The 24279-nt window shown below is 34.8% G+C and overlaps 1 protein-coding gene across 3 annotated transcripts in view; it reads left to right on the top strand.

Moving 5' to 3' along the window:
* COLQ (collagen like tail subunit of asymmetric acetylcholinesterase) overlaps positions 1 to 24279 on the top strand; it is a 160513-nt gene that overhangs the window by 41885 nt on the left and 94349 nt on the right. For all 3 annotated transcript variants that reach the window (XM_053714199.1, XM_053714197.1, XM_053714198.1), the window contains exon 2: positions 23438 to 23553. In XM_053714199.1, coding sequence (XP_053570174.1) covers positions 23438 to 23553 — 116 coding nt within the window. The remainder of the gene's footprint in view (positions 1 to 23437; positions 23554 to 24279) is intronic.

Genomic DNA, 24279 nt, shown 5'->3' with positions numbered 1-24279 from the left:
GTTCCTTGTGTGTGCAGGTATGTCTAGGCATTCTAGGAGGATTTGGTGACCAGTTTCACTTTGTGAAACCAAAATACAAATTGTGGGAGGAGGGGCTTGCAGGGCAGAGCTCTCAAACCAAGCCCCTCCCACAAAATGCATGAATGCTAGGAGCTCTGCTTATTGGATTTATAAATGTCAGAACCTTAAAACTTTGGATTTGAATACTGATATTGATAATTATATTGTGTAGAAGCAGTTTAAGCTTGACCGTGTTACCATGAAACACCAGCTAATTAAAATGCTTATAACTCTGAAATTCAAACATTGATTTGGGAATTTGACATTAAACTCATTACTGCAAAATAAATGTTCTGATATCATTCAACACTGTTATCTTTTTTATTTTAAAATATTCTTTTATTGAGGTTTTGCAAACAATATAATACACAATGATTGCCTTACAACCATAAAGATAATAATTCAAGTAAATAGTAAACACTGATCTAAGTAAGACAAGTAATGAATTACAAGGTACAGACTTCAGAAACCTCAATTTTACTTCAACATTATCTAATCTGTATGACTATTTGGTTGGTCACTTATGGACCACTTGGAGATGCATGGTGAGGAGTATATGATAGTCCACAAGTGGCCACATCAGGGCCTTATGACACCTTATATGTAAACAATTCTTTAGGTAGCTAACAAAATAAAGAAAATGTATCAGCTGGTAAACAAAGCTTGTGGTAGTGTAATGTGGTTATAAATGGCATCTAATAGCAAAATAGTAAAAAGGGTTTTCTTGTTGGAGGAGGAATATTTTTTGACCAATAGTAAAAGGAAAAGGCAGCAATCCAAAGATCCCAAGTTAAAACGTATAATCCTTTATTCATCCACAGCGTAAAAACAAGCTCACAGACAGTGATTACAATGGTAGGAGGAGGCGGAGTCCTGATATGTTTCGTGCTGTGCGGCACTTAATCATAGAATCAGGAATATTTTTTGTGATTAAATCTTATCGTTTAAGGACTTATAATGTACACTGTGTGAAGTCATTATACAAACTGAACACAACACTGTTATTTTGTTAGTACAATTAATAAGTTTTTTTTCCAGATCTAGAGCAGTTGGATGATACTCATCTGTAATCCATGTTTTTGGTCTCCTTTGCGGTGGTCAATTAGAGACAGATGTAATTGAGCTCATGTTCTGAGCTAACCAATCTCTTTGTAGAATGTTGCAGACTTAGGTAAATTTCCATATGATGAAGGCCTTGGAGGAAGTGAAACAAGCACTCTGTGTTAGATGTATTTTACAGCAAAAGCAGTAGGCCATTTTGGCGCCGTTGTTTTCTTTGTGTTTTATATTTCTTTGCCATCAAGGTTCACAGAGACTCTGACCAAGGAGCAGCCTGGGCAGAGGAGGAACAATAGTTATAGAGCTTGTTGGACTTTTAATACATATCACTTCTGATTGATTATTCACATTCATAACCTCTTTTTTTTCTTCTTCTTATTGGGCACACCCTTTATTGTTCTTTGATGTTTTGAGTGAATCATATTTGCTGTTTTGTTTTCTTAAATGTCCCATTGATGTATCATTGCTAATCAGTACAGAACTTTTCTAATGAATTAAATATTTTAGGTGGAAAGGGGCTATATTGCAACATCTCTTATAACCTTGTTATATAAATGATAAACCAGTTATTGTTTAGCATGGAGACAAAATATACCTTCTTCAAAAACCAAGTTCTTTTTTCCCCAATACTGTATATAACTATTTAAACAGAGTATTATTATATCCTATTACAAAATAAATACACATTTTTTCTTGTGCTTTTGTGTTATGAAGATTCTTTTGAAAGGCACTGTACACAATGTTTATATTAATTTAGCACACATGTTTTATATATAGATCATCCTGTACAAATATGCAACAAACTTGGGAAATCAGTTTTGTTTTATTTTTGTAGATTTGAGATCGGATATATAGTTAGAGAGACCTGGCCAAATAGGCTGAATGGCCACAGGTAATTGTAAATCACCATATTTTGGGTGAGATTAAAAGTTGCGCTCCACTTTGTAATACCAGTGCATGCAAATGTGCGCTGGTATTACGAATTAGGTACAATATGAATGCGACCTTGCGTTCGCATTGCACAGAATCATTGCGCTCACATGAGACACGGCATGACAACTAGTGCAGCAAAAGGAGTAAGTCGTGCAGGCTGCAGCGATGGGCAGCAAATATAAATATTTATGTTTATGCTACTATACATATGTATATTTTAATCTCATATGTATATGTTATATCTATGTATAGAAGCATATACATATATATTTACTGGGAGCACACACATAGACTGCAATGTAAAGGCACTTTTCAGTGCCGTTTTTTTTTTCAAACACTCCACACCCACCACATTTATCTCCATAAAACTGCTTCATACAGTTTTCTATATTAAAAAAAATTAAAGATGCTAAAAAACACTAAAGTTTGGGGGCAATCGGGGTGCTTTTTAAAAATGAACCAGGTGTGACCTCTGGTTAATTTTCGGAGCACTAATTGCTCAAAGTAGCAATAACCAGTTACTTGTAATGGCTGGTTATTTATTGCATGCCTGCAAATAGGTGAATTTGCCTGTTTGAGGGCGCACAATAAATTAGCGCTCCACTTGTAATCTAGCCCTTTATGTGAGAACTTTTTAGCTAATATAAACATCTTAATTTAAAAAAGAACATCTATAATTTGAGAATTAGCATATCTAAAATGTTATAGTCCAAGTTATGTGATTGGTTAACCATAAACAAATCTCTAGAGTAAATCATTTGTATTGATAGAGCTTATTTTTAACGTACTGCACAGGGGCACAATGCAGTTGCATTATTAGTAAACAGAAAGCATGCACATAATTTATTAACATGCATGTATCTTGCTAATCACTTGTATAGTAATGATACTTCATTTTTTTTTATAGCCAATTATCAGAGCTTATACTGAAATGCTATAATGCTCATGCATGCCACTTTGCATAAACAAGAGTTTGGTACTTCTGATGAATATTTTGGCAATTATACAAAGTTTAACAAAATTATTGGTTAATATACATTATTTTACAAGTCTTTAAAAATAAACTTACATTAAGGTCAGAGTTCAAGTCAGGGAAATTCATCGGTATACCTTTTTGTTTAAGCAGTTTTTTTGAGGAAACAAGCAAAGTAAAATTAGTTTACAAATTCAGGTCTTGCTTTTTGTCATAGTTTTATTCCTGAATCATAAAATTTACAGTGACAGATGGCTTTTAGACTCACTATTTTGTGCACCCAGAAGACGCTGGTAATTTGATTGGAGACGCAAAAATTGTATTGTTGCAAGAAGAGTTGTGCAATACTGATGCTAAAATGGAACTGGTATAAGAAAGAAGTTATCAGCTGTTTTTAACATGAGTGTTTTAACATATATTAACATAATAGGTGAGGTTAAAAAAAGACAGAAGTCTATCAAGTTCAACCTATGCTAATCTTATATATTAGTGTCTTTCAGTAAAGGGACGTTTTAATGCAAATATCACATACACTAACTTGTTAGAGCAGGTCTATTTAGTATTAGTTATCTTAGACAAGTATGTGTTTAAACCCAGCCCCCCCAAAGGGTTTAAACACATAGGTAAAGTCTGCTCAGCAGGTGCAAGCCATTCAGCTCCCAATGAGGATATGGCCAGCCAGGCAATCAATAAGGAGAGGCAGTCACATGATCCTGTCATTCGTTGTGTCCTGAATTTCAAAATTTAAATGTGCACACTATGTTATTGAAACAAATCATGCTAAATGTGGGTGCAAAGCTCAGCCCTTTCCTCGGGCTGCATTTGGATGGAGAATTCAAGAAATGTGCAATGCTGCACTCTAAATTTCTTTGCAGATTGTCTTATCTTTTATTCCATAATTGTGTGATACAAAAACAGCAACACTTGGGGGCTGCTGCCCCTAATCTCAAACTAATAAACAATGCTCACAAAACACTTTTTGTATATACAAAAGATACAAGTTATTCAGCCAATGGGAACATACATATGTGCTGTTCAGGAGCTGCAATGCTTGGAACCCTAGAACAGGACTTTACCAATGTGTTTAACTGCTTAGTGGGAGTTAAGCACATTGTTTACTAGGGTCATTAAAACTAAAATAACATGCTCTGACATATTGGAGTATGTAATTGTTGAAATTAGAATGTCCCTTTAAGTCATCATGCCCCATTGTAACATTAATAGCTTTTTCTACTTTAAAAAAAAGCATACAGTTTATATTGCACTTGTAAGAGTTCCTTTACATTAAACAAAACATGGAATATACAACTCATAAATAAGGACTTCCTACAGTAATTTATATACTCAGCATGTAACTTGTGGCAGTTTTCATATTTGACTTGTAGCCAATCGGTGTCAGGCTGCCAATATATGCAAACAATTATTAGGGAAATATATTGTTGTATATAATACTCTTTTATGAGTCTCTGAAGCTGCAGTTAAATGAATATGGTTTATTCCTATTTATATCTTCAACTGAGCTGTACCGTCTTTAATATATATATATATTATTACAATGCTAAAAATGTTTTTTTGTTTTTAAAATGTAACCCTTCCATTAATGTAATACAAAACATAAAAAATGTGTGTGACTCCCTTAGCTGTGGCCAGTTACACTATGATTAAAGGAGTAGTAAATGTAAGTTTTTGGGGTTTGTTATTTTATTGCCTTCAAATCAATCTCTAAATTGTCATGCATTTTAACACCTCTGCAGTAATTTAACATTGCACAAGCTGTTCTGGTGAACTGCTTGTGCAATGCTGCCTCCTGCAGATTCGCGGCCACTAGCAGGGGGTGTCAATCAACCCTATCATACACAATCGGGCAGATTGCTGTCCGCAGCCTCAGAGCAGGCGTATGAGTTAAAGATCAACGGTCTTTTGACCACTGCTTCTTAACTCCTGTTTCCGGCGAGCCTGAAGGTTTGGGCGGAAACAGATGCTTTGGGGCCGATTGACTGTTTGATAAATCGGCCCCATTGTGTATGTATAGGTGCACTATTCAGCAGCAGCAGGGATATTTGCTTTTTGTAAGTGGAAAGTGCTGTACTCCTTTTGATTGATCGTACCATCAGATAACACATTTGTTTAAAAAAAAAAAAAAGTTTCTGCATGGACAACTGGGGGAAGTTGAGAACTGGCTACTGTGGGGCTATAAAACCATATGAAAACAGACTTTCTAAAGCCTCAATGATTGGTTAATAAGCAATAAAAGGGACAGTAAGTAATATGCTGAAAATATTTTTACTTGCAGTGTTCCTTTAAGAATCATTGGTTTATTATACAAGGAATACATATGAAGAACAGAATCTGATTTTTTTCTTCACAATTATAATCAGCCTTAATATTGTTTTTGCTGCTATAATGGGGGGAAAAAAGTTGCTTTTGGTTTCCTACAACCACATGGTCTTCATCTAATAAAACATCAAAAGGTATCTAGCTTGTCAGGATAATACTAACTAATATTTGTTTCATGGACATACCATACAAATGAGTGGATCTGTTCAGTAAAATCGAAATGATTCAATTATAAAAATGCTAATTTGACATATATTATTCTAAAGCAGCATAATGTCTGCAGGTATATGATATATACTATGTACAAATTGATTTAAATGACCTGTCATTTCATCTCAGTAAATACATTCATTAAATATATCCGTAACTACAATGTATATAATTATGATGTATCTATTAAAAACAATACAAAGCTGATCAATAACATATATGACACTAAACTGAAATGTAATTTTAAGTACTAAAAATGTTGAATAATGAACATTAGTAAATTTGCTATTTTACATCTGCTGTACAGAATATAATATCCAAAACCATTTTTGTCCCGTGGGCATAAAACTGCAGTAATTTTCAGTGTGCTCTGGTAGATATAATCTAACAAAATGAAATTGTTTTATCTTGCGTCGGGAATTGATTTAGCTAGAAGTCAATGTGTGGGAGTAAGGCAGCAGCAAAAAAACTGGACATGACCTGGTTTAGTCAGATTTAGTGGAAGGAGATACATATATAATAGTATGAGAGAATTCCATTTATCTAGTATAACATTATATACAAATTTAGATGAGGAAGGATATTTCACTTTGACTTATTTTTGCTGTCCCTACTAATGAACCTGTTGTGAGCATTTATAGAAATTTGGTATATTATTAAAAGCTGACAGCGTGCACTTTAGTGTCACAAGTAATTTAATTCTAATAGAATGCTTAACAAAGTCAATATATGGGAATAGATGCAAAGGTATAATTAAATAAGGTAGGATAATCTATTAAAAGGTAGTTGCCACACAATCATCTGGGTCAATGGTGGAGAACCTTCTACACCAGGAATCATTTTTATTAAAAGTATGACAATTCTTTGTTTACGATAAACTACTACACCGAGTAGAAGACACCACAGGACCCCTAGGGGTTCTTTAGAAGACAGAAAAATTGTGAAACTTTTGAGTATGACCATAATCTTACACACTAACCAACATTTTTCAGTTTCAAAACTATGACCAGGATCCTGATATAGCCACAAAATATAGCCATTTTCAAAGCTGCAAGCCCTACTGATTTTATTATTGTGTACTACCACAGTTTCTTGACCCAACTGCTATCAACACTAACCACAAGCACACCTAGCCAAGCAATCTCTAATAACAACCCCAGCAAAAGATTCCCCACAAGGTATCCATATTACCCAAATGGTCTTCAACCATGGACCCTCCACCAACCAAGTGATTCCTTCTGTAAACTCCCTGTGGAACCCAAAAAGACCCACTCTCACACTCCCCATTGCAATACCTCCATTAAGACCTAAAAGATTAATTTTACATGGCTTCACCCACCAAAACCTCCAAATAATGACCCTAGTACTTAAGGGACCTGAACATGTTCCTCTCCATTTTGGGGCATCAATAAAATATGTAACTTGATGTTTGCTAAATTGACCTGAGAGTTTTGATCAGTTTTATTGTGCACCACAGTATTCAGATAGTTGAACATGGATATGGAATGTACCCTTAGACTGGACTGGGTGTGTTTCCCATAACTGGGAAGCACTCTTAGACAGGACCGTACTGGCCATAGGGCACTTATGGGTCTTGCTGCTATATAGAAGACCAACCCTCACTTAATATGGGTAACAATTGGAAAGCTGTTACAATCTGCCTATTTTGTAAAGGAGAAAGTACATTTTCGGTCTGGCTGTTAAACAGAGGTGCTGCAGGATGAGAGATCTGGTCTATTATGGCTACATACGTGATAGAGGTGTACCGGATGTGGGCTGCTCCTCCTTTAAATGCCTAGACCTATTTTTTGGTCCCAATCTAGTTCTGCTCTCAGAGTACACTGTGTGCACAATGTACATCAACTGACACAGGGCTAGATTACGAGTGGAGTGCTAATTATCACTCACGCTTGATCGCTAACTCTAGAATTTAAATTTTTGCACGCATCGGGTACAGTGCGTATTAAAAATTTAAAGTAAAATGTTTTCGCATGTGCGCTAACCCAAAGCACGCAAAAAGCTGAAGTTACAATATCGTGATTGCATTAACATATTCCCCCATAGACTTCCATGGAAAAGTGGAAAGCCCGATTGCGTTTTCTCAAGTGCGCTAACTCAACACGAAATATTAATATTTTACATTCCAATGTTCTACACATAGAATAATATGTTCTATTTATTTATAAATACATATGTATGTATATATCTGATGATTTTTTGTAAAATATATATCTATACCTATTTCTATAACTATATATATAATATATATATACATATATATATATATATATATATATATATACACTGTATACACATATATATATATATATATATATATATATATATATATGTATATAGGTATCAATATATACAGATATATATATGAATATCTATTTAAAAATACTTAGAACATATTTCCCTAGGTATATGGTATAGTATACTATGTGCAAATAGATTTAAATGACCTGTCGTTTCTTCTCAGTAAATACATTCATTGAACATAGCAGTAACTACAATGTAATGTTAGGATGTACATAAAAGTATATTATTTTCTATTTGCAGAACATAGGAATGTAAAATTTGCATTTTCCCATTGTGTTATTGAAATATTACATATAAAATATTTAAAATAAATTATGGGAAATTAATAAACAAACTGTAAAATATTTATAGATAGTTAGGGGCCGATTTATCAAGCTCCGTATGGAGTTTGATGCCCCTTGTTTCTGGCGAGCCTAACTTGTCCGCCTGCTCTGAGGCCGCTCATCGGGTTGATTGACACCCCCTGCTAGCGGCCGATTGGCCCTAAATCTGCTGGGGACGGCATTGCACCAGCAGTTCACAAGAACTGCAGGTGCAATGATAAATGCCGACAGCGTATGCTGTCGGCATTTATCGATGTGCAGCGGACATGATACGCTACATGTTCGTATCATGTCCGCTCGCACTATAATATATATACCCCTTAGAATAATTTACAGTATGTTTAATTTTCAATAATATATATACATTTTTTTAAATATTTTATATGTAATATTTCAAAAATGTGCCTTATGAATACTAAGTTTAGTACAATTTATCTCACAGCGCTTAACCAATAGGAATGTCTTATGGCTCCTTGAAGTGAGGGTTTTTAGCAACCCCTGGGAGTGAATGGAATGTGATTTGGATACAAGGAGCCCCTATCTTGAAGGCAAAGACAGAAAATAATATCAAGCATATGTATATTTGTTAAATGTATGTATTTATTTAAAACATAGTTTAAAATCAAATATAGATTAAAATAGATTAGTTAAACCTATTCCATAAAAAATGTTGTTAAACCTACTGCAGGAACATGTGCAGAGGTGATATCCTCCTTAAAACAATATGCAGGAATTATGATAAGTCTATTGGTAGTCCAGTACTGATAGGTAATTTAATCCAAAGGTGGGAGCTGAGAAGTTTCCCTTGAAAAATAGTGAGTGCCTCACAAAAGAAAAAATGCAGTGAATGTGTGAAAAAATATATAAAGATATAAAAAATCAACAATAAAAATAAAAGTGATCACCAAAAATGTATTCAAAAAATGGAAAAAATAAAACACAGAAATCAAAAATTGTTCAAATATTCCACAAAAATTCAGAATGTGATTGCATGGTTAGTAAAAAATATAAAATAAAAATAGGTAAAAAAATATATATGAAATATAGAAGTATATATGTTGGGTATTGAATAAATACCAGTTGTGTAAAAAATGCCCCAGTGGTGGGCTTGTGGAGGTATTCCTTTTAAATTGTAATCATCTAGGTGAAAGTTTGAGTGTTGTAGAAAGTGCTGTAGAGAAGATCCGATATTTCCAAGTTTTTCCTCCCTTAAATTGTTTTAGTATTTGAGCCTGTGGAAAACAAATACAATATAGCTAAAACAGTTATGTCAGCAATCAGAATGAAGCTTACCATGAATGTCAATGCGTTTCAGCCCTACTAGTGGGCCTTTATCAAGACTATATATGGTGTATTATGGTAGCTTCATTTATAGTTGTGTATATCCAATCAGTGTTGCCATTATTGTGGCACCAAAAAAACGTGTGGTACTGTTTACAGAAACCGGAAGCGATACCTTCCTTTGTTACCACCTATGTCCGGATAAAACCTTATATCTACTTAGTCGATATTATATGTTTCTGCCTTTAGATGTAGCTATGTATTATTGGGTATATATATAAAATTGTTTGCTCCGTTGGTTATTTCGTTAATGCCGTGTGTGTGAAAAATCGTCAGACCGGAAGTGACGTCCAGGTATATGACGTCACTTCCGGTATAACCGTCTATACGGAGTATCAAAAAACAAAACAAAAACAAAAAACAGGTCCCAACTTTTGACCTAGGATTATCATTAGTATGTCAATATCAATGTTATATATGCATATAATGTACCATTTGGGATATAGACACTTTTAAGTGATAAGTAATTATCAATTTCTATCTTTTATGATAACACACATTAGATAGACATTTAGGGTATGGACACTGTTATTGTTTATTTATTTCATTTATTTATTTATTTTGTTAAGAAGTGATATTGCACAATCTATCCCTGCATAAATAGACTAGGATATTCAAATTTGCGTCAGGTTCTTGGATCAATAACACTTGATACTTGAAGTGATACTTGAAATAGGTAGCAATATGCAAATTAACAAGTACTAACACATAATTCACAATGTATTTTTCTGTATATATATATATTTATTCTGTTTTTTGTGGTTGTTTACGTTCAATCCAGTAACTATTGTAACCTGCAGATCACATCGGGTCGACCGCAGAGTATGTAGGACAAACTGGAAGTGATACTCCGTATAGACGGTTACACCGGAAGTGACGTCGTACACTAGGACATCACTTCCAGTCTGACGATTTTTCACACACACGGCATTAACGAAATAACCAACGGAGCAAACAATTTTATACATAAACCCAATAATACATAGCTACATCTAAAGGCAGAAACATATAATATCGACTAAGTGGACATAAGGTTTTATCCGGACATAGGTGGTAACAAAGGAAGGTATCACTTCCGGTTTCTGTAACCAGTACCACACGTTTTTTTGGTGCCAAAATAACGGCAACACTGATTGGATATACACAACTATAAATTAAGCTACCATAATATACCATTTATAGTCTTAATAAAGGCCCACTAGTAGGGCCGAAACGCTTTGACATTCATGATAAGCTTCATTCTGATTGCTAACATAACTGTTTTAGCAATATTGCACTATGTTGTATTTGTTTTCCACAGGCTCAAATACTAAAACAATTTAAGGTAGGAAAACCTTGGAAATATCGGATCTTCTCTACAGCACTTTCTACAACACTCAAACTTTCACCTAGATGATTACAATTTAAATGGAATACCTCCACAAGCCCACCACTGGGGCATTTTTTACACAACTGGTATTTATTCAATACCCAACATATATACTTCTATATTTCATATATATTTTTTACCTATTTTTATTTTAGATTTTTTACTAACCATGCAATCACATTCTGAATTTTTGTGGAATATTTGAACTATTTTTGATTTCTGTGTTTTATTTTCTCCATTTTTTGAATACATTTTTGGTGATCACTTTTATTTTTATTGTTTTTTCACACATCCTGGGCATTTTTTCTTTTGTGAGGCACACTCTATTTTTCAAGGGAAACTTATCAGCTCCCACCTTTGGATTAAATTACCTATCAGTACTGGACTACCAATAGACTTATCATAATTCCAGCATATTGTTTTAAGGAGGATATCACCTCTGCACATGTTCCTGCAGTAGGTTTAATAACACATTTTTATGGAATAGGTTTATCTAATCTATTTTTAATCTATATTTGATTTAAAACTATGTTTTAAATAAATACATATATTTAACAAATATACATATACTTGATATTATTTTCTGTCTTTGCCTTCAAGATAGGCGCTCCTTGTATCCAAATCACATTCCAGAATACTAAGTTTACTTGTGCGCTAACAGTCCACGTTAAGATCTAAATTGAGAAACGCAATGTGCAAAACACATATTTTACATTCCTTTGTTCTTCACATGGAAAATAATGTATTATTAAATATATACTTCTATATATATCTGATACTGTTCATGTAAAATACATACCTATAACTATATATCTATAGGGACATTTTCCTGTAAGTGAAGAACAAGAATGTGAAATATGTACAGTAAATATACAGTAAAACACATGAATACATAAATGCATATGTACACACATATATACATATATATATATATATATATATATATATATATATATATATATATACTGTATATACAGGGCAGGAATTAGTTCAGAGGAAAAGAAGAAAAAGTCTTACGGTAACCAGGGGCTGCTTCGGCGTCTCTCCCGGAGCTAAAGTAACTGCTTAGCTAGACGTTGGCAGTCAGCAAAGCATACAAAACAAAGTTTCCTTTTAGTGGTAGTTCTTAAGTGAGGTTAAATGCAAAAGGAGGGCACAATACTGCTATGGAGATAAAGTAAAAATTATACCTATAATGAACATTGTTTAAAACAATCACAGCTTGCGAAAACATGGCAGTGACCTGGGAGCATAGGTACTATCGGAGAGTGACGCCATCTGACGCGTTTCACACCTTTCTGGCGCTTTGTCAAAGATAGGTGAGTTAGTAGGAGGTACCTTCTTATACAGTTGGACTAAAAGTTTGGGTACTGCCTCTACGCCTTAAAGGTCACTGCCATGTTTTTGCAAGCTGTGATTGTTTTAAACAATAATCATTAAAGGTTTGGTTTTTAGCATAGCAGTATTGTGCCTTCATTTTGCATTTAACCTCACTTAAGGACTACCACTAAAGGGGAACTTTTTTTTGTATGCCTTTTTTTCTCTATCTCCTGAGACCTCATATCTTTGAGCCCTTATAACTTTTTTTATGCAATTATTTTTAAATATTTTTTATTAGATAGCGTTATTATTAAGAAAACTAACAGCCAGATAACGAGTTTTGAGCGCTATAGGGAAATTAATGACCGTGACATTTTCGGGGTTATTTCACCTCCCTATAGCGCTGCTATTACAGGTTTACAAAAACCAGGCTTGTGTGGGCGATATGGTGACATTGAGCTCCATACCGCACCGAAATCAAGTGCTGCTTTGATGTGCTTGTACACGATTTCCCCATAGACATTAATGGGGAGAGCTGGCAAAAAAAGCCTAAAACCTGCGATCACGGAAACAAAAGCTCCGTAACGCAGCCCCATTGATGTCTATGAGGAAAGAAAAAGTTATGTTTAAACCCCGAGTCAAAACATCCCTAATCTGCTGCCCTTACATCACCGTCACCTACATTACAGTTATTAACCCCTAATCTGCTGTCCCTAACATCGCCGCCACTTACATTACAGTTATTAACCCCTAATCTGCTGCGCCTAACATCGCCCCCACCTACATTACAGTTATTAACCCCTAATCTGCTGCCCCTATCATCGCCGCCACCTACATTACAGTTATTAACCCCTAATCTGCTGCCCCTAACATCGCTGCCACCTACATTACACTTATTAACCCCTAATCTGCCGCCCCCAATGTCGCCGCCACTATACTAAAGTTATTAACCCCTAAACCTAAACCTAACGTAACCCTAAGCCTAAGTCTTACCCTAACACCCCCTAACTTAAATATAATTAAAATAAATCAAAATAAACCTTACAATTATTAACTAAATAATTCCTATTTAAAACTAAATACAAACTTAACTGTAAAAAAAAATAAGCTAGCTACAAAATAACTAATAGTTATATTGTAGCTATCTTATGTTTTATTTTTATTTCACAGGTAAGTTTGTATTTATTTTAACTAGGTAGACTAGTTAGTAAATAGTTATTTACTATTTACTAGCTACCTAATTAAAATAAATACAAAGTTACCTGTAAAATAAAACCTAACCTGCCTTACACTAAAACCTAACATTACAATAAAATGAACTAAATTAAATAATAAAATACAATTTACTAACTTACAAAAAAAACAAAACACTAAATTACAAAAAAATAAAAAACGAAATTATCAAAAATAAAAACGAATTACTCCTAATCTAATAGCCCTATCAAAATAAAAAAGGCCCCCCAAAATAAAAAAAAACCCTAGCTGACACTAAACTGCCAATGGCCCTTAAAAGGGCCTTTTAAGGGGCATTGCCCAAAAGAAATCAGCTCTTTTACATTGCAATAAAAAATACAAACAACCCCCCAACAGTAAAACCCACCACCCACCCAACCAAACCCCCCAAATAATAACCTATTTAAATAAACCTAAGCCAAACAAAAGGGCATTTGGATGGCCATTGCCCTTAAAAGGGCATTTAGCTCTTTTACGAATTGCCTAAAACCCTAACCTAAAAAAAAAACCCCACCCAAAAAGCCCTTAAAAAAACTAACACTAACCCCCGATGATCCCCTTACAGTTATCGAAGTCCGGACATCCATCCTCCTCCAGTCGGCAAAGTCCTCATCCAAGCAGCAAGAAGTCTTCATCCAGGCAGCCTCTTCGATCTTCATACATCCAGCGAAGTCCTCATCCAAGCGAGAAGAAGTCTTCATCCAGACGGCATCTTCTATCTTCATCTATCCGGCGCGGAACGGGTCCATCTTCAAGACATCCGGCGCGAAGCATCCTCTTCTTACGGTCGTCGTTGTAAACTGAAGGTTCCCATTAAGTGACGTCATCCAATATGGCGTCCCTTACATTCCTATTGGCTGAAAGATTTCTATCAGCCAATAAGAATTAAATGGGAAAAAATCCTATTGGCTGTTGCAATCAGCCAATAGGATTGAGCTTTCATCCTATTTGCTGATCCAATCAGCCAATAGGATTGAGCTCTCATTCTATTGGCTGATTGGAACAGCCAATAGAATGAGAGCTCAATCCTATTGGCTGATTGGATCAGCCAATAGGATGAAAGCTCAATCCTATTGGCTGATTGCAACAACCAATAGGATGTTTTTTCCCCTTACAACCCTAAGAAGAGGATGCTCCGCGCCAGATGTCTTGAAGATGGACCCACTCCGCGCCGGATGGATGAAGATAGAAGATGCCGTCTGGATGAAGACTTCTTGCTGCTTGGATGAGGACTTCGTCGGCTGGAGGAGGATGGATGTCCGGACTTCGATAACTGTAAGTGGATCGTCTGGGCTTAGTGTTAAGTTTTTTAAGGGTTTTTTGGGTGTTTTTTTTTTTACTGTTGGGGGGTTCTTTGGGGCAATGCCCCGCAAAAGGCCCTTTTAAGGGCCATTGGCAGTTTAGTGTAGGCTGGGGGGGGGTTATTTTTTTGGGGGGGCTTTTTTATTTTGATAGGGCTATTAGATTAGGAGTAATTCATTTTTATTTTTGATAATTTGTTTTTTTATTTTTTGTAATTAAGTGTTTATTTTTTTTGTAAGTTAGTAAATTGTATTTTATTCATTTAATTTATTTAATTTTATTGTAATTTTAGGTTTTAGTGTAAGGCAGGTTAGGTTTTATTTTACAGGTAACTTTGTATTTATTTTAACTAGATAGTTAGTAAATAGTTATTAACTATTTACTAACTAGTCTACCTAGTTAAAATAAATACAAACTTACCTGTGAAATAAAAATAAAACCTAAGATAGCTACAATATAACTATTAGTTATTTTGTAGCTAGCTTAGGTTTTTTTTTTACTGTTAAGTTTGTATTTAGTTTTAAATAGGTAGACTAGTTAGTAAATAGGTTTATTTAGATTTATTTTAATTATAATTAAGTTAGGCGGTGTTAGGCTTAGGGTTACGTTAGGGTTAGGGTTAGACTTAGGGTTAGGGTTACGTTAGGATTAGGGGTTAATATATTTATGTAGAGTTAGTGATGTGGGAGGTCAGAGGTTTAGAGGTTAATTTATTTTAGTATATTTTGCTGTGGGGGGCTTGCGGTTTATTGGTTAATAGGTTTATTTAAGTAGCAGTGTGGGCGGACGGCAGATTAGGGGTTAATAATATTTAAATAGTGTTTGCAATGCAGGAGGGCAGCGGTTTAGGGGTTAATCGGTTTATTATAGTGGCGACAATGTCGTGGAGCGGCAAAATAGGGGTTAATACATTTAATAGTGGTGCGAGGTTAATACATTTTAATAGTGGCACGAGGTCCGGAGCAGCAGTTTAGGGGTTAATAAATTTATAATAGTGTTTGTGTTGCGGGAGGGCCTTGGTTTAGGGGTTAATAGGTAGTTTATGGGTGTTAGTGTACTTTTTAACACTTTAGTTATGAGTATTATGGTACAGCTTTGTAACGTAAAACTCATAACTACTGACTTTAGATGGCGGTACGGATCTTGTCAGTATAGGGTGTCAGACATCCCAACCTGCACAAAACTCATTTCAGGGAGGTGGGTTCACCCGCTACTGCGCCGCCACCCCTCCCCCCTCCCAGTTATATATTGGACACTTTGAAACCCTAAATAAGATAGAGACTTATCATTAAAGTAGCTTCCCAATAAAGTCACATTAAAAAAAAGTAGCTTTATTGCACAACCACATACAACTAACCTATTTTCCAGTGATCGTACGCTTGTTGAATGCTTAAATATTTTAGAGTACAAAGTTTAATTATGTGCAGTAAATAAGGTAGTATTTGTGTTTTATTTTATTCGAATAAGTGGGGGCTTTTTGGCTACTGATGCATGCTTTGAGGGTTCTATAATGTCACAGCAACTAAAGGCATTCCTTAAAGGGACACTGAACCCAAATTTTTTCTTTTGTGATTCATATAGGGCATGCAATTTTAAGCAACTTTCTAATTTACTCCTATTATCAATTTTTCTTTGTTCTTTTGCTTTCGTTATTTGAAAAAGAAGGCATCTAAGCTATGGAGCCAGCCAATTTGTGGTTCAGAACCATGGACAGCACTTGTTTATTGGTGCTGTCCAATCAGCAAGGACAACCCAGGTTGTTCACCAAAAATGGGCCGGCATCTAAACTTAAATTCTTGCTTTTCAAATAAAGATACCAAGAGAATGAAGAAAATTTTATAATAGGAGTAAATTAGAAAGTTGCTTAAATTTGCATGCTCTATCTGAATCATGAAAGAAAAAATTTGGGTACAGTGTCCCTTTAAAGAAACACTATTCCGGATTTGGGCCACATTGGATCATGGTACTTGGGGTTTCAGGGAGATTGCATTCCATTTGCTGGCATAAGGGAGCCGCTATTACAATCAAGGAGACTCCCTGAACTTCAGGGAAAGTTGGTATGTCTGGGGTGTACCGCTTACTTTTTGGCCTTCCAGGCAAACTCATAATAGCGGCGCTATGGGAGTCCCATTGAAAAAGGACTTTTTAAAAAGTGCAGTACTGACGTTGCGTGATGGCTAAAAAGGTGTGCGGTACACCTATACCTACAAGACTTGTAATAGCAGCGTTAGGGAAAAAGCAGCGTTATGAAGCATAACGCTTCTTTTTCACTCATAACACCAAACTCGTAATCTAGCTGTAAATTTTTAAATGTATTTTTGATGTATTTTGTGACACTTTTTATTTGAGTGTAACAGTTAACCAGAGCTCTGAGGTCTCTTTATCCCAACGCATGTTATTGTTAAATTGTATTGTGCTCGAGCAAACGCATTTACTTTCAACTTGTACCACGCGCGCTACTTCTGTCATGCGCAAACACCTGCAATAAACCCCTTATCATTCACAAAGCTAATATACAAATTAACAAAATATCGGTTAGATTACGAGTTGTACGTTAGGCTGAAAAAACAGCGTTAACAGGTCCTAACGCTGCTTTTCCCCTACCGCTGCTATTACGAGTCTTGCAGGTTTAGGGGCACCGCGCACTTCTTTGGCCTTACCGCAAAACGACTTACATAAACTTTGTAAAGTCTTTTTTCTATGGGACTTCCATAGCGCTGATATTACGAGTCTGTCCTGGGAGGCCAAAAAGTGAGCGGTACACCCTACCCCGTCAAGAGTCCTAATGCATTTAAAAGTCAGTAGTTAAGAGTTTTATGGTACAACGCCGTAGCATAAAACTCATAACTAAAGTGCTAAAAAGTACACTAACACCCATAAACTACCTGTTAACCCCTAAACCGAGGCCCTCCCGCATCGCAAACACTATAATACATTTTTAAACACCTAATCTGCCGCTCCGGACATCGCCGCAACTATAATAAACATATTAACCCCTAAACCGCCGCACTCCCGCCTCGCAAACACTAGTTAAATATTATTAACCTCTAATCTGCCGTCCCTAACATCGCTGCCACCTACCTACATTTATTAACCTCTAATCTGCCGTCCCCAACATCGCCGCCACTATACTAAATGTATTAACCCCTAAACCTAAGTCTAACCCAAACCCTAACACCCCCTAACTTAAATATAATTACAATAAATCTAAATAAAAAAATAATATTATTACCTAAATAATTCCTATTTAAAACTAAATACTTACCTATAAAATAGTTACATTGTAGCTACCTTAGGGTTTATTTTTATTTTACAGGCAAGTTTGTATTTATCTTAACTAGGTAGAATAGTTATTAAATAGTTATTAACTATTTAATAACTACCTAGCTAAAATAAATACAAAAGTACCTGTAAAATAAAACTTAACCTAAGTTACAATAACACCTAACACTACACTATAATTAAATAAATTAACTAGTTTAACAACAATTAAATAAATTAAATTTAATTAGCTAAAGTACAACCCCCCCCCACTAAATTACAGAAAATAATAAACAAATTACAAGATATTTAAATTACACCTAATCTAATAGCCCTATCAAAATAAAAAAGCCCCCCAAATAAAAAAACCCTTGCCTAAACTAAACTATCAATAGCCCAAAGTAATCAGCTCTTTTACCTGTAAAAAAATACAAACCCCCCAACAGTAAAACCCACCACCCACACAACCAACCCCCCAAATAAAATACTATCTAAAAAAAACTAAGCTCCCCATTGCCCTGAAAAGGGCATTTAGATGGGCATTGCCCTTAAAAGGGCAGTTAGCTCTTTTGCGGCCCAAACCCTAATCTAAAAAATAAAACCCACCCAATACACCCTTAAAAAAACCTAACACTAACCCCCTGAAGATCGACTTACAGTTCTGAACACCGGACATCCATCCTCAACGAAGCCGGGAGAAGTCTTCATCCAAGCCGGGCGAAGTGGTCCTCCAGATGGGCAGAAGTCTTCATCCAGACGGCATCTTCTATCTTCATCCATCCGGTGCGGAGCGGCTCCATCTTCAAGACATCCGACGCGGATGATAGGAATTTTTAGTTAGATTTATTGTAATTATATTTAAATTAGGGGGTGTTAGGGTTAGACTTAGGTTTAGGGGTTAATACATTTAGTATAGTGGCTGCGACGTTGGGGGCGGCAGATTAGGGGTTAATAAATGTAGGTAGGTGGCAGCGATGTTAGGGATGGCAGATTAGGGGTTAATAATATTTAACTAATGTTTGCGAGGCGATAGTGCGGCGGTTTAGGGGTTAATATGTTTATTATAGTGGCGGCAACGTTGCAGCAGATTAGGGGTTAATAAGTGTAGGTAGGTTGCGGCGACTGGGGGCGGTAGATTAGGTGTTAATAAATATAATGTAGGTGTCAGCGATGTTGGGGGAAGCAGATTAGGGGTTCATAAGTATAATGTAGGTGGCGGCAGTGTCCAGAGCGGCAGATTAGGGGTTAATAAATATAATGCAGGTGTCGGCGATGTCAGGGGCGGCAGATTAGGGGTTAATAAGTGTAAGATTAGGGGTGTTTAGACTCGGGGTTCATGTTAGGGTGTTAGGTGTAAACATAACTTTTATTTCCCCATAGTAATCAATGGGGCTGCGTTACTGAGTTTTACGCTGCTTTTTGGCAGGTGTTAGACTTTTTCTCAGCCGGCTCTCCCCGTTTATTTCTATGGGGAAATCATGCACGAGCACGTACGACCAGCTCACCGCTGACTTAACCAGAGTGCGGTAAGGAGCACAATTTTGCTCAATGCTCACTTCTTGCCTTTTAACGCCGGGTTTGTAAAAACCCGTAATACCAGCGCTGCATGTAAGTGAGCGCTGAGTAAAAACTGCTCGTTAGCACCGCATAGCCTCTAACGCAAAACTCGTAATCTGACCGCAAGTATTTATTTTTGGCCTAGGTCAACTAGGCAAGTGCATAATGCAGCTAAATTCAGGGGCAAGTACATTTTATAAATAATTGTATGTTATGATATCTTCTCGCCTCTATGCACAGAAAATGCTTTATTTCAGAAATTCATTACAAATCAATTATATATTTTAATGTTGCAGCAGATTTATCCAGTGCCTAGGGCCACACAAACTAAATACATCACACACAAACACGTGTGTGCATATATATATATATATATATATATGTATAAAAATATATATATATATACTGCGTGTATATGTATATATATATATATTTGTGACCAAAATAGAAAGGAAGATATAGCATTTGGAATGTATTACCATCTGTGTCATCTAAGTCCACACAAGATTGCTTTACCAATTGCTTTGTCCCATTAATAATGTTGATTGGTGATATTCTATACTGTGAACACTAAAGGCATTGCATTCAGACCACCTGTCATGCAAACTAGTTGTTGTGCCGATCATCTTATGTATGACCTGTCAGATAAACAATCCTTGTTCTCTCTCTCTCTCTCTCTCTCTCTCTCTCTCTCTCTCTCTCTATATATATATATATATATATATATATATATATATAAAACCTTATTAACTAAGGATCAGGGAAGCATTCTAAATTTACCTTTACAATATTTTCAAGAGGATTTCAGAAGTATTATACAATAGACAATATAGGGCTAGATTACGAGTGGCACGCTAACTGTAGCACGTATTATGAGTTGAAAGTAAACATGTTTGATTAAGCACAATTGTGTAACCTACGTCAGGCTAGCGTAACTTCAGAGCTCTGTTTAATTGTTATCCAAAAAAGTTGCACAAAAAAAATCAAATATACATTAAACAGTACAGTGATACTGTCCGATAAAAATTATTTTTAAAAAATTGCATAAAAAAGTTATAAGGGCTTATATATGTGGTCTTAGGTGTTAGACAAAAAAGGGGATGCATAGGGCTCTAACATAGAAATGCATACATATACATGTTTAAATATGTATATGTATGTATTTACTGTATACTAATGTATTTATATCTTTGTGTTTATATATGTATTAACATACATATATACACATATAAACACATACATACTGTACATATGTAAACATATATATATATATATGTGTGTGCATTGGAGCCCTTTGCAGTCAAATACCTCAAAACGTGGAAAAGCATTTTTATTCAATATTGATATTTAATAATGGTTTTAATTATGTATTTACTGTAAATATTTCACATTCCAATGTGCTTCACTTAGGGGAATGTGTCCTAAATATTTTTAAACAGATATTCATATATATATATATATATACACCTACAGTATATATAATCTTATATATAGATATAAATCTATATTTTACTAAAACAATCAGCAGATATATAAAGAAATATTTAATTAATAATATAATAAATATAGCATATTCTTTTTTATGAAGAACATTGGAATGGGAAATATTCATATTTCATGTTGGTTTAGCGCTCTTTAAGTAAATTTGATCTGGTTACTGCATGAGTATGGGTGTAAGTTTTTTCTTCCAGTTTCTGCGCTTCATTGAAATCTATGGGAGAATACGTTAACGCATTCGCAATATTCAAAGTTCAACTTTTTGTGCACATCGGGTTACGCTCATGTATAAACTTTTTACTTTCGTCTTGTAATAAGAGCGCAAAAAGCCTCTGCCTAGCGATGTTAACAAATCTAGCAATCTGTATGTTTCTGCATTTGGAATGATATAGAAAGATTTATAGCTATGAAGACTTTAAAATATTAACAATAAAATGGAGAGCATGTATCCAAATATTTATTGATAGAAGCTGTGAAAGCAATAAATGTTTAAGTTTTCACTTACTGTTTTCTCTCTACAGAGTCTCTTTGACAGAGAGGGGTGTGGGTAGTGACCCACTGGTGTTTAGCGTGTAGAGCTGTGATGAGAGGGAAATGCCATGCAGTGCAGTGGGGGAGATGGGGTGTGTCACAGTTGGGTTGGGCGGAGTCAAGGTATGGTGAGGATGGAGATAGTGGCAGTCCCTAGATACCAGTCTATAGACCCTGACAGGAGAGGAGTTAAAGGGACAGTGGGCAGAACTCCCATCCTGTGTCTTGTAAGGTTTGGGAGGATTAGGAGGTTAATTGTTATAGAAATCTACATTCAAATCAAGTTCCCAACATTTGCAGAGGGTGAGTGTGACAATAAATCCATCACATTAGAAGAACCTGAAGAAAAGAATTTAACATTGATCAGTTTTTAAAACTTAAAGGGACATGAAAAACCCAAAAAACTTTCCTGGTTCAGAAAGGTCAAGCAATTCTGAGAGACTTTTTAATTTACTTATATTACTAAATTACTGTGTTCTCCTAGTAACCTTTGTTGCAGAACAACAATGCACTACTAGTTTAGTACACTGACATACTGTCACTGCTTTGGTAGAAGAAATGAGTTGCTCCCACTAGTTGTGAATTACCACAGAAAAATTAATCTACAATGATTGCAAAAGACTAAGGGCCAGATTACAAGTGGTGTACTATTTAGCAATTTCGCTTGCACGCAAACACCATTGGAAGCAAACTTTAAATGCACTTATTACAAGTTTAAAGTAAATTGTTTGCGTGTAAGCAAAACCTGATGCATGCTAACTGCATGACTTTGGATATCGCGACTGTGCTAACTTCTTTTCCCCACAAACTTCAATGTAGCACATTATTTAAAAAAAAAAAAACTAACACTCATCGCTCACACGCTAACCAGACACCACGTTAGGTCTACAGCACTAACTCCGAAGGTAGTTATGTATATTTTACATTCCTATATTATTCACATAGAAGAAAATTTTATTTTTATTGTTAAATATATATATATATATATATATATATATATATATATATATATATATATATATATATATATATGTGTGTGTATGATTAATTTACAAAATATATATATATATATAAATATATACAGTTATATATATATATATATATATATATATATATATATATATATATATATATATATATATATATATATATATATATATATATATATATATATATATATGGGAAAACATTTTTTAAACAAAAAGGACATTTTCTTTTATGTGAAGAACATTGGAATGCAAAATATTTACAGCAAATAAACAGTAATACACATAAAATATTAAAATTGAATAAAAAAGATTTTTCAAATTTTAAGGTATTTGAGTGGAAAGGGCTCCAAATGTGTATATATACATATATAAATACAAAAACACACATATATTATATATGTATATATAAGCAATATAGCCCTTTTCATATACCATATACCTTTTAACCTTTATATACAATTTTTTATTAATATTTAAATGAATAATTTATATCAGATAGTGTATATATGAGTGTAACAATTTTTTTCAATGTATTTATGTTTGGTGCACATTTTTTTTTAACTCTTACTCTTTAAGCTGTCTCCACTCAAACAAACCCAACGTGTGCTATATTTGTTTCTGCTCGAGCGAACACGTTTAATTACAATGCAAGTTAGCACGGTCACGATTTTGGTTAACAATATAACGCCACTTGTAATCTTGTCCTAAAATGGCTTCAGCACAATGTTCTGAAATGGCTCAGCAGTGTAAGAGTTAAAGTGCTAAACGGTAGTTTATTTGTATATATTTTTAAATAACAAAATTAAATTTATTTTTACAGCCTTCCCATCCTTTGAGCAAAAGAAACGGAGCAATAACCGAGTATGTTGTTTCTTGACTCCTCCTCCACCGCCAATATTTCCACCACCGCCATTCTATAGAGAGGACAGCAATACAGTGAGTATCTGATATGGGTGGTAGCAGCATAAACCCACAACTCCTTCGCTATGCATTGTGTTGCAGCAGTATTTCACTCCTATTTATATATTAAAAGTAATACTTTTTTTTAACAGTGATTTAAAGTGATTTAGTAAATGACCATATGTTTGACTGGGAAGGGTCCAAAGGTGTATATGCATGCGTGTGTAACTGTGTATGGGCACTAGTGTTCAAAAGTTTGGGGTCACTTAGAAATTTCCTTGTTTTAAAAAAGAAAAGCAATTTATTTTTGTCCATTAAAATAACAACAAATTGATCAGAAATACAGTGTAGACATTGTTAATGTTGCAAATGACCATTGTAGATGGAAACTACTGATTTTTATGGGATATCTTCATAGGTGTACAGAGGCCCATTATCAGCAACCCTCTGTACTGTGTTCCAATGGCACGTTGTGTTTGCTAATCCAAGTTTATCATTTAAAAGGCTAACTGATCATTAGAAAACATTTTGCAATTATGTTAGCACAGCTGAAAACTGTTGTGCTGAATAAAGATGCAATAAAACTGGCCATCATTAGAGTAGTTGAGTATCTGGAGCATCAGCATTTTTGGGTTTGATTACAGACTCAATCAAGATGGCCAGAAACAAAGAACTTTCTTCTGAAACTTGTCAGTCTTTTCTTGTTTTGACAAAGAAACAAATAGTGAGAAAATCTTGACAATATATCGCACAATATAAGCG

Source organism: Bombina bombina, chromosome 5, assembly GCF_027579735.1.
Source record: "Bombina bombina isolate aBomBom1 chromosome 5, aBomBom1.pri, whole genome shotgun sequence".
Classification (NCBI taxonomy): domain Eukaryota; kingdom Metazoa; phylum Chordata; class Amphibia; order Anura; family Bombinatoridae; genus Bombina; species Bombina bombina.
This window is presented reverse-complemented; position numbering and strand designations above follow the sequence as displayed.